Source organism: Trypanosoma brucei, chromosome 5, assembly GCF_000210295.1.
Source record: "Trypanosoma brucei gambiense DAL972 chromosome 5, complete sequence".
In the NCBI taxonomy this organism is placed as follows: domain Eukaryota; phylum Euglenozoa; class Kinetoplastea; order Trypanosomatida; family Trypanosomatidae; genus Trypanosoma; species Trypanosoma brucei.
The window spans coordinates 719,440-735,505 of NC_026738.1; the positions used below are offsets into that span (position 1 = coordinate 719,440).

The window sequence follows — 16,066 nt, forward strand, 5'->3', positions numbered from 1 at the left end:
AGACACTATTGCCATGTACTGAAATCGGTTACAGTGCCAAGGTTTTGGGTGGTGCTAAGTCGTTAAAAGATTCATGCACTTGTGCTTTTGCCCTTTACTTTTCCATGTATGCTGTAGTATCATAGGCTGAAGGAGCTAGTTAGTGCAAAGGTGAAGGGAGGCGGTTGGTGTTGGTGCGCCACCTACATATCTCATAAGGAGGTGTGTGTCGCCTCTTAGATTGGGGCGGTGAGGTAAGCAAACTGAGGGCCACGGAAAGAGACAGGAATACAAGGACGAATGCAGACACTTTCGGCCTCTTTTGCGGCTGCTGCTGGCGTGTCGCATGAAAGTCTTCCTAGGCACGTTCCCACCCTCACATTGCTGAAGCGCATACTTGTCTTGACTGTGAAGTTAAGCATTGCTCAGGTTGCTCAATTTTCGCTTGGAATAACTTTGCTTGCTGTTGTTGGGAAAATTGGTGTGAGGGAGTTGGGTGGCGCTTCGCTTGCGAACGGGCTAGTGAACGCCACAGTGTTTGCATTTGGTGCCGGTTTCTCTGGAGCCCTTGAAACTAAGCTTTCCCATACATTTAGCCGTAATCCAAAGGATAAGATGTACGGTGTCTACACTCTGCGGATGCTCATAATGCTCCTCATCACATTCGTACTACTTTCTCCGACTATCCTTTTCTTGGACAGAGTGCTGGTGGCCATGGGACAAGATCCAGCTGTGATTGATTTCACGGGTGAGTTCTGTCGCTTGTCGATTTGGGGTAGTTTCTTCGCCATGTTGCTAGAGCTACTGCGTCGCTACTTCGCGTGCCAGCACCTTTCCACTTCCTTCTCTGTGAGTCTTGTTATTGGCGCTGTTGTGTACCCCTTTCTCCTCATTGGACTGGTTAAAGTGATGGGATTCTCTGGTGTTGCTGTTGGGTGGTCTCTTCTCATGATATGCACTACCACTGGGTTGGTGCTTTATGTTGTTGTGACTAAAAAGTATCTCGCTACCTGGGGCGGTATTGAGGATGCAATCTACCGTAATTGGGGACCCTTACTTAAGCTTGGTCTTTCATCAATGGCTATGATGCTCAGTGAGTGGGTCGCACTGGAGATAAACAGCATCTGCGCTGGCTTTGGCACGAAAGAGGAATTAGCTGCTTTTGGCATTACTTATCAAATGTCTGGTATTTGTTGGGCCATCACCTCTGGAACATTCATTGCTGCTTCTGTGTTAGTTGGTGGAGCAATTGGTGAGGAGAGACCGATGTTTGCTCGCCGTCTTGCCATTTTGTGTTTGGGGACTTCCGTCGCTATTTCGTTATGCAATGTTGCCATTCTTCTGGCCACTCGGAACCTATACCCGCGTATTTTTACCGATGACGAGAAGGTGGTGGAGATTGTTGATTCCTTAATGAACTATGTGTTTGTTTATCATATTTTCGATGTGTTTCAGAGCTGCATGATGGGCGTGCTGCGTGGGTGCGGAATGCAGAAGCAAGGCGCCATTGTTATTTTTTTCGTCTACTCCGTCGTTGGTGTGCCACTAGGTCTTCTAATTTTCTTTTTCACTGGTTTTGGTATACAGGCGTTGTGGCTCGGTCCCCTTGTTGGCGCCGCTGTAGTTGGCTTTCCAACGTATCTGTACATGATGATGCGTTACATCAAGTGGGATACGCTGAAACCATCCGTGGAAGTATATGACAGTGATTTGGAAGAGGAGAGTGAGGAGAGCGGTGTTTTGGAGGGTGTGGCAAAGGTGAATGAACCCATTGGCACCGAAGGTGATGTAATAACTACTTTGTCCAGTAATGCCCCCACACGTGTTACGACCAACTCTACCGAGCAGGAAGATGTGAGTCGGCGACACCAGTAAGGAGCGTATGTGCAGAACCTTCACATTATTTAGTCTAAAGCAGCCTCATGTCGGCGTACTGTTGCTACCGTTGGTGTTAACTGTACAGATCCGGACGACGATGGAGTAGTGGTTTAGGAAGTTTTGGTCGTAATGTGAAAGGATTCGAGAAGGTAATCTGAGTAAATAGTGGATTGAGTCTGAAATGTGGCAGCTACTAGGGTTGTTAACGGAAGTACGTAATATTCTCCGACTCATGGAGCCATATTCAATGGTGAGTAATTGCGAATGACTTTTTTGCCGTTTGTGAAATTCTTTATTAAATGTATTATACGGTTTGATGGTGTATTTGTTATACCTGTTATACTGTTTCTTTTAAAGCTATATTCTTCATTCTTCCTGTATATCGTGCCGTTACGTGGCTGTGAATAAGCGGCCCTTGTTAATTAAGGTGCCTGTTGCTGCATTGGTGTCTTCCTTTCTTACAGTCACTTACTCTTTGCAGTCTCCGTAGACGTTTTGTGAGATTTTTTGATTGCTGTGGTAATTGTAGCCAACACAATTCTTACGTTACCACATATATTTACACTACCAGGGTCATTACTTTATTTTCTCCCCCAATTTGCCACTGCTGTATTCATTTTTTTTTTCTAACTCTGATCTGATAGTGATAGACATAAGCCACCAGGAGTTGATATTTTCCTCTATGACCCCACCCATTTCGGCATACAAAGTGTATGTGGTTGAATGGGATGTGTGATGCGATGTGTCTGTCACGATTGTAGTGCTCGACGTTAAGAGCGCATCAGGTGAATCCGGAAGTGATGATGCTACCCCGTATATTCCAATAATATAATTTGTTATTCTTTTTAGTTATGAGATAGTTTTTCTAACGTTAGATGGTGCCTGCAGCGTGACGCGGCAACTGCTGTACTGTTTTTGTATGTTGGCAAGGTTGTTATAAAGAGTATGTCCCAGGGTGGGGGTATGCTTGTATTGGTGTAAATGACTCTCAATAACTGAGACGCAAAAGTGGAATGTAATTCACGACCCATCGCAGTTCCATATTGAATATGTTGCTTTTACTACTGTCGTACCGACACAGTGTTGTTGTCGCAGTGAGTCATTGTTGCATGTGGTTGAATACTTTCATATAATAACCACTGTGATGATGTGGTGCCACTAAAATTAAGAGTCATTGCTGTGGAAAGTACTTCTTACTGAGAATCCGAAAAGGCCATTGAGGGGAAGTGCCCTGTGGAGACACTATTGCCATGTACTGAAATCGGTTACAGTGCCAAGGTTTTGGGTGGTGCTAAGTCGTTAAAAGATTCATGCACTTGTGCTTTTGCCCTTTACTTTTCCATGTATGCTGTAGTATCATAGGCTGAAGGAGCTAGTTAGTGCAAAGGTGAAGGGAGGCGGTTGGTGTTGGTGCGCCACCTACATATCTCATAAGGAGGTGTGTGTCGCCTCTTAGATTGGGGCGGTGAGGTAAGCAAACTGAGGGCCACGGAAAGAGACAGGAATACAAGGACGAATGCAGACACTTTCGGCCTCTTTTGCGGCTGCTGCTGGCGTGTCGCATGAAAGTCTTCCTAGGCACGTTCCCACCCTCACATTGCTGAAGCGCATACTTGTCTTGACTGTGAAGTTAAGCATTGCTCAGGTTGCTCAATTTTCCTTTGGTATTACTCTTCTCACTGTTGTTGGGAAAATTGGTGTGGGGGAGTTGGGTGGCGCTTCGCTTGCGAACGGGCTAGTGAACGCCACAGTGTTTGCATTTGGTGCCGGTTTCTCTGGAGCCCTTGAAACTAAGCTTTCCCATACATTTAGCCGTAATCCAAAGGATAAGATGTACGGTGTCTACACTCTGCGGATGCTCATAATGCTCCTCATCACATTCGTACTACTTTCTCCGGCTATCCTTTTCTTGGACAGAGTGCTGGTGGCCATGGGACAAGATCCAGCTGTGATTGATTTCACGGGTGAGTTCTGTCGCTTGTCGATTTGGGGTAGTTTCTTCGCCATGTTGCTAGAGCTACTGCGTCGCTACTTCGCGTGCCAGCACCTTTCCACTTCCTTCTCTGTGAGTCTTGTTATTGGCGCCGTTGTGTACCCCTTTCTCCTCATTGGACTGGTTAAAGTGATGGGATTCTCTGGTGTTGCTGTTGGGTGGTCTCTTCTCATGATATGCACTACCACTGGGTTGGTGCTTTATGTTGTTGTGACTAAAAAGTATCTCGCTACCTGGGGCGGTATTGAGGATGCAATCTACCGTAATTGGGGACCCTTACTTAAGCTTGGTCTTTCATCAATGGCTATGATGCTCAGTGAGTGGGTCGCACTGGAGATAAACAGCATCTGCGCTGGCTTTGGCACGAAAGAGGAATTAGCTGCTTTTGGCATTACTTATCAAATGTCTGGTATTTGTTGGGCCATCACCTCTGGAACATTCATTGCTGCTTCTGTGTTAGTTGGTGGAGCAATTGGTGAGGAGAGACCGATGTTTGCTCGCCGTCTCGCCATTTTGTGTTTGGGGACTTCCGTCGCTATTTCGTTATGCAATGTTGCCATTCTTCTGGCCACTCGGAACCTATACCCGCGTATTTTTACCGATGACGAGAAGGTGGTGGAGATTGTTGGCTCCTTAATGAACTATGTGTTTGTTTATCATAATTTTGATGCGTTTCAGAGCTGCATGATGGGCGTGCTGCGTGGGTGCGGAATGCAGAAGCAAGGCGCCATTGTTATCTGTCTTGTCTACTCCGTCGTTGGTGTGCCACTAGGTCTTCTACTTTTCTTTTTCACTGGTTTTGGTATACAGGCGTTGTGGCTCGGTCCCCTTGTTGGTGCCGCTGTAGTTGGCTTTCCAACGTATCTGTACATGATGATGCGTTACATCAAGTGGGATACGCTGAAACCATCCGTGGAAGTATATGATGGTGATTTGGAGAGGAGAGTGAGGAGAGCGGTGTTTTGGAGGGTGTGGCAAAGGTGAATGAACCCATTGGCACCGAAGGTGATGTAATAACTACTTTGTCCAGTAATGCCCCCACACGTGTTACGACCAACTCTACCGAGCAGGAAGATGTGAGTCGGCGACACCAGTAAGGAGCGTATGTGCAGAACCTTCACATTATTTAGTCTAAAGCAGCCTCATGTCGGCGTACTGTTGCTACCGTTGGTGTTAACTGTACAGATCCGGACGACGATGGAGTAGTGGTTTAGGAAGTTTTGGTCGTAATGTGAAAGGATTCGAGAAGGTAATCTGAGTAAATAGTGGATTGAGTCTGAAATGTGGCAGCTACTAGGGTTGTTAACGGAAGTACGTAATATTCTCCGACTCATGGAGCCATATTCAATGGTGAGTTATCATTAATTATTTTTTAGTAGTAGTTGTTATGTTGTGGGCAAGGAATTTATCGTTATCGCGCATCATATATATTTTATTTTTTTTTAAAATTTCTTTTAGTATGTGGCAGGCAGCCCTTGTTAATTAAGGTGCCTGTTGCTGCATTGGTGTCTTCCTTTCTTACAGTCACTTACTCTTTGCAGTCTCCGTAGACGTTTTGTGAGTTTTTTTGATTGCTGTGGTAATTGTAGGCAACACAATTCTTACGTTACCACATATATTTACACTACCAGGGTCATTACTTTATTTTCTCCCCCAATTTGCCACTGCTGTATTCATTTTTTTTTTCTAACTCTGATCTGATAGTGATAGACATAAGCCACCAGGAGTTGATATTTTCCTCTATGACCCCACCCATTTCGGCATACAAAGTGTATGTGGTTGAATGGGATGTGTGATGCGATGTGTCTGTCACGATTGTAGTGCTCGACGTTAAGAGCGCATCAGGTGAATCCGGAAGTGATGATGCTACCCCGTATATTCCAATAATATAATTTGTTATTCTTTTTAGTTATGAGATAGTTTTTCTAACGTTAGATGGTGCCTGCAGCGTGACGCGGCAACTGCTGTACTGTTTTTGTATGTTGGCAAGGTTGTTATAAAGAGTATGTCCCAGGGTGGGGGTATGCTTGTATTGGTGTAAATGACTCTCAATAACTGAGACGCAAAAGTGGAATGTAATTCACGACCCATCGCAGTTCCATATTGAATATGTTGCTTTTACTACTGTCGTACCGACACAGTGTTGTTGTCGCAGTGAGTCATTGTTGCATGTGGTTGAATACTTTCATATAATAACCACTGTGATGATGTGGTGCCACTAAAATTAAGAGTCATTGCTGTGGAAAGTACTTCTTACTGAGAATCCGAAAAGGCCATTGAGGGGAAGTGCCTGTGGAGACACTATTGCCATGTACTGAAATCGGTTACAGTGTCATGGAAAAGTAAAGGGCAAAAGCACAAGTGCATGAATCTCTTTACGTTGTTATTTCGAGTTTGTTGGAAACAATGAAGACTTTTTTTTTGTTGTGGTTGGTTTTTTTAACGGAAGGTGTCGAGCGTTTAGGTTGATAGAAGGGCCACATGGCTGTCATCCCTAAGGTGGGTGAGGTGTTCCGCGGTGAGGACGGAGTTATTTCTGTGGTACTTCCCGATACTTGTGATCCGGATCATGAACCCACAGAGGAGGAACTGCATGAATATGCGGAGTTTATTGGAATAGATGTTAAAGAAGAGAAACATCTTTTGTGGATTGCACGCGAGGGGCTGCAGACCCCGCTTCCTGAGGAGTGGAAGGCGTGCCGTACTGGTGACGAAGAACCGTATTACTTTAACTTTCGCACTGGTGAAAGTAGCTGGGACCATCCTCTCGACGATATGTTCAGGCAGAAGGTCGATTTAGAGAGGACGAAAGCCAATGCTTCTGCATTAATTAGTGGCAGTAAGCATGGTAGTACAAATATGAAGATACGCTCTGCGTCGTTATCGTATTCCTCAGCGTCGTCATCCGCTTCTTCCGACGATGCAGACTCTAGTGCAGAAACCGCTGCTAACCTTCGTCGACAAGGGCATGTGTCCCGACTCGAAAAGGGATCTGGTGGTAATGCTCATTCCATTAATCATGTCAGTGCTATGACGGCAAGACCGGTCCCTCTAACCTCTACTGTTGACGCATGGAGTCACTCCTTTAGCACTCAGGGGCCAAGGGATGGCGCACTGGTGGGTGAAGCTGCCGGAAAATTAGGTGCCTTGCGGACTCCTGCTCCTGTTCAGCGTGCAAAACTGGATATGTCTAGTTTGTTAGAACCTGGAAAGGGCGGTCTTCCGTCCACAGCCATTGGTGGTGGAAGTGGTAGAGGCAACAGCGGGAAAGGTACCTTTGCAATAGGATCAAAGGGAAAGTGTCCTGAAGGTGTTCGAGACATGGAAGCGTCAATCCGGCAACGTGTAGATGAAGAAAACGACGCACGGCGTCGTACAATGAGAATACAGCAGGAGCGGCAACTTGCCGAAGAAAGACTTAGGTTGGAAGCCGAAATTCGGATGGTTAGTGCCGAATGTGAGAAGGAATTAAATGCGGAACTACAGCAAGCCAACGAATCTGAGGAGCAATTGCAACTTGAGAAAAGTAAAATGGATGCAGTCTTGTCGGCAAAACAGCGCGAGTATGATGAGGCACGCAAGCAGGTAACGGCACTGGGTTTACTACTACAGCGGGAAGAGGCAAAGCTGGAGGGTGAAATGCAGAGACGCATAGCGGAGGCGAAGGAGAGAATAAGTGGCAGCGGTGACGATAAGTGTAAGAAAGCGAAGGAGGCCGCTGCTGCCAAACTTGAAAAAGAGAAAGAAGAACGGAGGAAAGCGCATACCAAACGGTTAGAGGAAGAGAGCAAACAGCTGGCAGCTAACACTCAGTCAACCGTGGGATCTCTGAAAAAGGCCCTTGAGGAGAAACGTTTGTCAGCTGAAAAACAACTTAAGGCTAAGCTCTCAGAGTTTTCTCCAGCACCCCCCGTTAGCACTGCAGGCGAAAGCCATCCTGATATTAAGGAGGCCCAGTCTTCGTTAGAACTTGCGGTGAAGCGAGCAACTGCTGAAGCTGCGGCAACTACGTCAGCTTTACGTCGCCGATATGAAAACGAATTGGAGGAGCTTAAATCAGAAAAGAAACGAGCTCTAAGCACTGTGAAAGGTAAGGTGACATCCAAAAATGAACCTGTCGAAGACACAATGCAGAACTCTACGCCTCACCCTTCCTTGGAAGAGGAGGAGAAAAGGTTGAAGGAGGCACTAGAAGAAAAGGCTGCACGTTATGTTGATGAAACTCAGCGGCTTTTATCATTTATGCGGAGCGAGTTGAATGGGACGAATTCAACGTCGTTAAATACAACCGAGGGGGACAATATAACTCTTTCGTCAGGTGCTGAGCTCGCAGAAGAGCAACCAAACTACGATCGCACATGGAAGCAGCTAGACGAGCAGCATGCGAGAACGATGGATCGCATTCGTAGCGCTCATGAGCAGACCTTGAGAGAAAAGCATCTATTCGATCCCAGAAAGTCATTGGATTTCGCTGAAAAATTGAAGGTACTGCAGAGGAAGTGGTTGGCAGCCCACCCAAAACCAAAATTTTCCGTAGGGGACTCTTGGTCTGCGCGTGAAGGGACCGATACATATGAATCAAATAGTCCTCAGGTGGAAACAAAGTTACTGCAAGAAAGAGTTGATGCTGCTGTTAAAGCTGCAACGGAAGAGGCCCGGTGTAAACACGGAAATCAACTACAGGCAGTTCAAGAGCTACTGGAAAAAGAAAATCGCAAGGTTAGTGAAGCGCACCGCGCTGAGAAGATTAAAGAAATGAAGGCTCTGGTTAATCAATACCTCGAGGTATGTTTGGCCGAGCGTTCGAAAGAGGTAGATTTTTCGACAGCTTCGGTTGGTGACCCCTACAAGAGTAATACGACGAGGACGGGTAATGAATGTCACCTGGAAACGTCACCACAGTTACCTGAAGGCATGGTGTCATTAGAGGAAGTCCAAAGACGTGAAGAAGAGGTGCATCGTCAGCTTCAAGACCGTGTAAAAGCGTTGCAAGATGCCACGAAGCTTTCTCAGACGGAGCTTCGCCGGCAGCAGGGACTGTTGCACACGAAATCCCTGTACAGTTGCCAGCGTCCACCAATCGTACCGATGCCAGCATCTCCATCCGTTGCGAACGACGCTTTTCACACACCCCGGTTTCCTCTTAATCAGAAGCAACCCCAGTCATCCTTCACAACCCCGATGCTAAACAACACATTGTCCACCATACCTTCAATGTATACGACAAACGGTAGCGAGAAGCCGAATGCAACACCGTACTCGTTCTTGCTTGATATTTGTGGTGGACGGCAGCAGAAACCAGTATTAAAGAGCCAGGGTGGCAATTTAGATGGCGAACATATTTTGCGTAATACTGTGGAGTTCGCTTGTTCATCTGAGCAGACAGGTCACGATTTGGAACAGCGCTTTCAGCACGCCAGATTGCTGCTACTAAAGAAAAAGGATGAACTGCTGGCAAGGCGAGCTTGCATGGAACGTTCCCGTACGTTGTGGTTGCGTGACATGGAAAAATGCACTACAACGGGGGAGAGGAGTCATGCGCGTTTGCTCCGTCAAATAAAGGTTGCACTGGAGGAGCAAGCTCGGAAATTAAACCACGAAGTTTTGGAGGTCCGTCTGGCGTTCGCCTCGCTTCGCGATTCTGAGCGAAAGTTTCGCAGTGCTGCCGGTCGCGAGGAGGCAACAAATGGAAGGGAAACCGCTATTGTGCCCAATTCATTAGGTGGTAACAACACGTCTGTTAATTCTACCACAGCTCCACTGTCAAAGAGCTCACAGCATATGATTGAGTTATTAGACGGTATTTTAACTAAAGCGGCTAAGTTGGAAAGTCATGTGTCCCCATTACCCGACAAGTACAAATTGATGGGTAGCAAAAGTGTTGGGGGGAAACAACATCACTCACATGCGAGACGCTCCCACTCAACCACTCGTCACGTGAGCCGAGCGACTTCTGCCGAGGGAAAATCTGGTGGTGTTGCACGGTGGCTTGATGAACAGCAACTTGCCTCATGATATTTTACAACGTGGGTAGAATTTCATTATAGGTGTTTGCAAGCATGCGGAAAACAATGAATAGATATGCAGTGAACTTATGTGCGTGAGTTTCGTAACGTGTTTCCTTGCAATTGAGTGTTTTTTTTGTTGCTTCCTTTGTTTACTGGCTTACAGGACTACTAATGTGCGGAAAATTGTCCATTCTGTGAAGAACTTCACCGTGTGTACGATAGTCACTCCATTTATATAACTTTAGTTCTTTGAGTTTTGCCGGCACCTCCATGTTTTCCCTGACCTGACCTGACCTGATCTGATCTGATTTGTTTGTTCGTTTGTTTGTTTGACCTTCTTATTGATTCTTTTCATGTGATTCGCATTTCATCACAACTGAGGAGCAGGTGACATTGATAACTTTGTTGGAGTTATGACGATGTTCTAATAACCTCTACTTTGCAATATGCCCTTGTTCCTTCTTTCTCCAAACACTCACGCAAACACAAACGATTCGAGTTTACGTCGTTTGCTGTTTCTGTTTCTGCTTTTGTTTTGCTTTTGTTTTTTTTCAAACATCGTAACGTCATGAATGCCGAAGAAACCTTGTGTGGGATGTGTGAGAAATATTTGTATGGAAAACGCTTCCGCTCACTTGGGATGGAGCAGCGGGTTAAATGCACAAAAGCTCCCGGGAGGAACTGGTGAGTGCTAAATTGTTTTCTTTCTTTCTCTCTCTCTATATATATATATATGTGGGTTCGTTTATATTTATGCTTAGTTATATTTGCGTGTACGCCTATTTGGGTGTGATTTTGAGTCGTGGTTTCTCAAGGTAGAGAGAGGATGTTGCTGTTTCGTATTTGGTTGTTTGATGGCTTTGAGTTTTTTTAAAAAAAATAAAAAAAGAGGGGGAGGAAGCCATGGGAATTGTACCTTAAAAGTAGGTACAGCTTCACTTCGCTGTTAACATCTATTGATTCGGTTGTTTTATTTTTGTAGGAGCCTTGTTAGTCATTTCTCGCACCATTATTATTGTTATCACTCTTATTATTATTATTCACCTTTTCCCTTCCCTCACGGTTTAGTGACGACATGTTTCTAATTCCCTGTGGGTAGGATGCTGTAGGAAATACACTTCACCCAAATCAAGACAGAAAGGGAAGTATAGACTGCTGTAAATTTGTGTTACTATATGGTTAAACATAAATAATTTCAAGATAAAACACGAAATGTTGCCTTTTCATGGTTTTATTTTAAGAAAGGACTTGTTTTTTTTCCTTTCTTTCATTTCACTTTTCTGTCGGAAGAGGCAATTAACTAGGTAGGTTCATATGTCACCTTTTCGTTTGTATTAACATCAAAAATGCAAGCACCCTTTCACATTGACATTCACACTCCATCATCATTTAAAAGGGGGAAAAAAGAATTTAGAGGTAGCGGAGCGCTGTGGGTCACTTTTCAGTGCTGGAATGGAGGTTTGTAGACGTGATCACACGAAGATCCCACAATTTGAAATTTTTGGTGCGGTAGATGGGAAGTAATAAAGGCTCTGATAAGTTATTGTTGAACCAAACGCTAACGGAACGTTTTAGAAGTTTATAATCACAATGATTGTGGCGGTAGGACGAAGGAAAAAAATTCAAAAAAATAAATAAAGAGTCTCACTGCCAGATGACTGTGACAAGCATATGAATTAGTTAAATATTGTAGTTTTCACGTTAAGGTTCTTTCAGTTGGTACTACGCACGCAAACTCTTGGCAGAGTTGGTAAAGACGTACTTGTTCTTTTCTTCTTTTCTGTATATTCGTTAATTACACCTCTTTCTTGTGCCTCACCAGCTGTCACGTTCCCTTCATTTTTGTTTTTATGTGATTTCGGTTTATTAGGTGGAATCTTAACCTAGCTTTGGGGATGGGAATAGTTCTTGAAGTCAATTATTATTTAAAGGCATTCAAAGGGTTATAGAGGTGAGTTTTTTTTTTCCCCCGGCTGTCTGCAATACCTTCGGTAAAGCACAACCGCCTTCATGGTATTTTTATTGTGACTATCGGAGACACGCTGTATCTGATGTTTGTTTGTTACTGGTATCGCTCATATATCATTGAAATGATCCGAGCACGACCGATGATTCTCGCATAATGGTTTAGCTATTATTCTTTGTTGAAGTTACCTGCATCTTTCGTCACTGTCAATTTTTTCTTTTTTTTGTTTTGTTTTGAAAACAAACATTTAGAAGGGAAGTGATTTACTGCTGAAATCCCTTCGTGGTGTTAAAGAAACTAGTGGGGAAGTAAGTCTGTGCGGCAGCGTTAAGTGGTTTACCAATTAAGAGAAAGGGAAAGGAAGGGGATAAGAGGGAAAGTGTGAGGTGAAGAGTAAGGAGGAACAGTTACCACCGCAAAGGTGACTTAACCCGATATTGAATGGGCGTGCCAAAGTTCGCCTCTTGGTTGCGTAATAAATATCCTGCAATTGTAACTAAGAACTGCCCCTCGTCTGTTCACGGACTGTACATTGACCTTAACGGCATTATTCATCCATGCTGCCATAATGATTCGGACACCGCAATTGCACTCCTTCCGGAAGAGGAAAAACTGGAATGTATTTGCAGTGAGTTGGAGCTGCTTGTACAAACTGTGCAGCCGAAGGAGGTAATGTACATCGCCGTCGATGGTGTTGCGCCACGGGCGAAGATGAACCAGCAACGTGCCCGCCGTTATATGGGCCGCGCAGCACCCGCTCAAACTGGGGAAGTTGCCTCCACTTACATGCCAAATAAAAGTGGGATGGCCATTGTAGAGGAGGTGGTGCGTGAGTTTACGTCAACAGAGATGGCGCAAGCCAATGATGACCTCGATGAAGTACGGCAAACGCTATTAGAGGATCCACTCTATAGTGGTGCGTTGTATAATGAAGGGGAGGAAGAGGCTGGGGATGCCTTGAACGACGGGGACGGGGTTAATTCTTTCTGTGTAAGGAGCACGGATGATGATTATGAGAGTACGCACGAAAATCGTTACGTGGAATCAAACCAGGTGGTTGACGATGTGTTCGGTCACCGTGGCGAAGTTATTGTCGATGACCCTACCGCTTTCGAATTTGATAGCAACTGCATCAGCCCAGGTACCGACTTCATGGCAAAAGTGTCTGACGCTGTGCTTAACATGCTGAATGAGAAAATGTCTGGGAATGACCCCACCTGGACACGGTTGTGTGTGATTTTTTCTGGGTCAAATACACCAGGGGAGGGGGAACATAAAATCATCGATTTTTTGCGCACGCAGTCTTCACTAGCACAGTTTGGCGGCAAGGCCAATCACGTAATTGTTGGATTAGATGCGGATTTGATTTTCTTGGCGCTATCTTTGCACATCACGCAGGTGTTTATTCTACGTGATACTACAAGAAATCCCTATAAGAGGCGAGCTGTTGCTCGACAGCAGCAGCGGGAGAGGCGGTCACGTAGGAAACGTAACTTTATCGACGACACATGCATCATTTCGTTGAATCCCAGTTATATTGATGAGGAGGAGAGCGACGGAGTAATTGGAGTACCCGTGTGTGAAAGCAGCGAAAACTCAAGTAGCGACACCGATAATGAATCCCCTATTGAGAGCAGAGAAGCCCACGTCACAACAGTACCTAACACTGGATTCGAGTATTTTGATATCAGCGTGGTGGGTGGGTCCCTCATCTCAGAGGTGAGTGCTTTGTGTGATATTAAGAAGTTTACTCCCGCGACGGAGTCGGCATTCGACAAGAAAACGCTCGTTTCCTCGGCAGGTTATTATTTCTTTGGTCAACCGAACCATATCGAGGATGGCACCTTGCCGTCTTCTACAGAATGTGGATCACCGAAAGGACGACGTTCTAAAAGGGTTTCAAAGAAAGCTGAGGCAGAAAGAAGTTGGAAGAATTTTAGGCCGTGCTCATCGCCGGCGAACAGCAAAATTATTGACGATATCATTGTACTGTCGATATTGCTTGGTAACGACTTCCTTCCGCACGCGCCAAGCGCGTTTTCAGGAGAAAGTGCCCTCGACAACTTACTGGAGTTATACGTTTCTGAAGTGCTACCATACGGTTTCTTAACGAAAGGGCCTCATGAAATCAACCTACCACAACTTCAACGTCTGTTTGAAGCATATGCAAAGATTGAGGCAGTTAAGTTCCGGCGGTTTCTCTTATTCAAAAGCACAAATAAAGAAAACAGCAACAGCGGCGCCGAATTTAGAAAAGGAAGCAACAATGACAACGTAACCGTTGCTGATGTAGCAGTTGCTCTTCACTCAACCATAGATGATAGGTGGCGCGACACGTACTTGAAGTCAACAGGCCTCTCTAACAGCGTGCAAGAGGCGTGCGAAAAGTATGTTGAAGGAGTTTGTTTTGTGTGGCGTTACTACACAACAACCACTACCGACTCCGATTGGTCGTGGTATTATCCTTTTTACCATGCTCCACCAGTAATAGACCTTGCAATATACTTAAAGGAAGCCAACATCAAAAGGATGCCGCTTCCTGTGGTGAAGTCCACACCACCGGACACATTAGTGCAATTGCTTTCTATTTTACCGCCTACAAGTCATGCGCTTTTACCCATGGTGCTGGGGGAGGTGATGGTTCGCTCACCGCAACAGGCGGAGCTCGAGAGTACATTTCCCTTGCAGTGGAATGTGGATTACCACGATAGCAACGTAGTACATCTTGCCACCGTAATGCTGCCGTTCGCTGATATGGATGTGCTTCAGCAAGTCGTTGACGCTGCTTGGCCACAACTCACGGAGGAGGAAAGATGGCGAACGCAAAAGTTGGACTTCCACCTTGTAATTACCTCAAACAAGACGTCTTTCGTGCCGAAGGGAGATTTGAGGAAGTTGTCCGACGCACTCGATACCATATTGAGACGAGTTCCTTCCCGCGAAGGGGTGGAGATACGACAGCTCTATGATGTTCCTTTGGAGCGATATCGGCCGCGAACGTATTCGTGTACGGTGGAAGTCCCAAGGCTTTCATATGGTGCGGATGGTCAAGTGATCAAGCGGCAACGTCGCCATCGCCACTCAGGCCAACTAAAAGGGAATGGAGAAGGTGTGATTGAAGGGAAGAAGTCAAATTCTCGCGTTACTGTTGTGAACAAAGGTCCATGTTTTGCCACGTTTTTGCTGTTCCTTGCATGTGCCTCTGTTTTCACTGCCGTTGTATTGTTGCCATGCTCTTTAGCGTCCTTTATGCAAGTATTGTCGATAAATATTTGTGCTATATTGATTAGCTTTGTGCTTGGCATCTCCGTCCATGACCCCTCCAGTGGCTGTGGCATGAGCCGCAATAACATTCGGCAGACATTCGTTGATTGGCTATGCACGGAGTGCCTGAGCCTTAACTTTTCATCGAGAACAAGGTGTTTCGTTTGTCGCGCGCCATTTGATAACCGACGCTGCCTCGCTGTATTTAGTTGTACGCAATCCGCCGATCAGTCATTGTACGATCCCGACCACTCGCCGCACATCGAGGCGGTGAAGTTACAAATTTGAACACGTTGGTAGTCTCGAAACGTGGTCACAGCCACTGTGTGTGTGTGTGTGTGTGTGTCGCAACTGTTACTCTTTTCCTTTTTGCGTGTATTTGTGTCTGCGAAACGTGCGATTCCGTCCCTTTTTCTTTTTTTCTTTTTACTGGTTCCTCATTACGTTATTTTAATTGCGCCGTTTCAACCCCTTATCGTTTCTTTCTGTGATCGTATACAGCAACAATGTGTAAAACAGGATTTTACCCGTAATCCACTGGGGAGAGAAAACGAAATAAATAAATCAAGGAGTATGAAGGCGGACTTAGGGTTCTAGTCACAGTGCACGGTAGGTTCGCCTCATTTTTTTTAAAGGTTATTTTAATACTGACACTTTTTCTCTTTGTAAAGCACGAATGTAAATCGAGTATATAATTATTGTTGTTATTCCGCTGCGCGTCGGTGTTTGTGGTATCTGAGCGGAATGCTGTATGAATACCTCTTACTTGCTTGTTGTTATCTCTTTTTTCTTTCTCCCTACTGAAACTCCCAGCGGCCACGACCCTCCGCTGCACGTGCACTGTTGAGTTTTTAACCACTGACTTTCCTCTGAAGCTTCATACCTACTTTCCCCGTCTGATCAATGCATTTTGTTTCTTTCCCTTCCTCTTAATTTTTTCGTCTTCACATGATTTAGGTGTCCGATCTTTTTTTTTTC

The 16,066-nt window shown here is 45.3% G+C and overlaps 4 protein-coding genes across 4 annotated transcripts; all 4 read left to right on the forward strand.

Annotated features, from left to right (window-relative positions):
- Window positions 1-279: 279 nt before the first annotated feature.
- On the forward strand, window positions 280-1,854 carry TbgDal_V3450 (membrane transporter protein, putative; the record flags this gene model as incomplete). The annotated part of the gene is made up of 1 exon (XM_011775192.1): window positions 280-1,854. One exon carries the CDS (start codon window positions 280-282, stop codon window positions 1,852-1,854), a length of 1,575 nt encoding a protein of 524 aa, XP_011773494.1.
- Window positions 1,855-3,373: 1,519 nt separating this feature from the next.
- TbgDal_V3460 (membrane transporter protein, putative) lies at window positions 3,374-4,834 on the forward strand (the record flags this gene model as incomplete). The annotated part of the gene is made up of 1 exon (XM_011775193.1): window positions 3,374-4,834. The coding sequence occupies one exon, from the start codon at window positions 3,374-3,376 to the stop codon at window positions 4,832-4,834; it is 1,461 nt and encodes a 486-aa protein (XP_011773495.1).
- Window positions 4,835-6,331: 1,497 nt separating this feature from the next.
- On the forward strand, window positions 6,332-9,865 carry TbgDal_V3470 (hypothetical protein, conserved; the record flags this gene model as incomplete). Its single annotated transcript, XM_011775194.1, has 1 exon — window positions 6,332-9,865. One exon carries the CDS (start codon window positions 6,332-6,334, stop codon window positions 9,863-9,865), a length of 3,534 nt encoding a protein of 1,177 aa, XP_011773496.1.
- Window positions 9,866-12,265: 2,400 nt separating this feature from the next.
- Window positions 12,266-15,376, forward strand: TbgDal_V3480 (5'-3' exonuclease, putative; the record flags this gene model as incomplete). Its single annotated transcript, XM_011775195.1, has 1 exon — window positions 12,266-15,376. One exon carries the CDS (start codon window positions 12,266-12,268, stop codon window positions 15,374-15,376), a length of 3,111 nt encoding a protein of 1,036 aa, XP_011773497.1.
- Window positions 15,377-16,066: the final 690 nt, after the last annotated feature.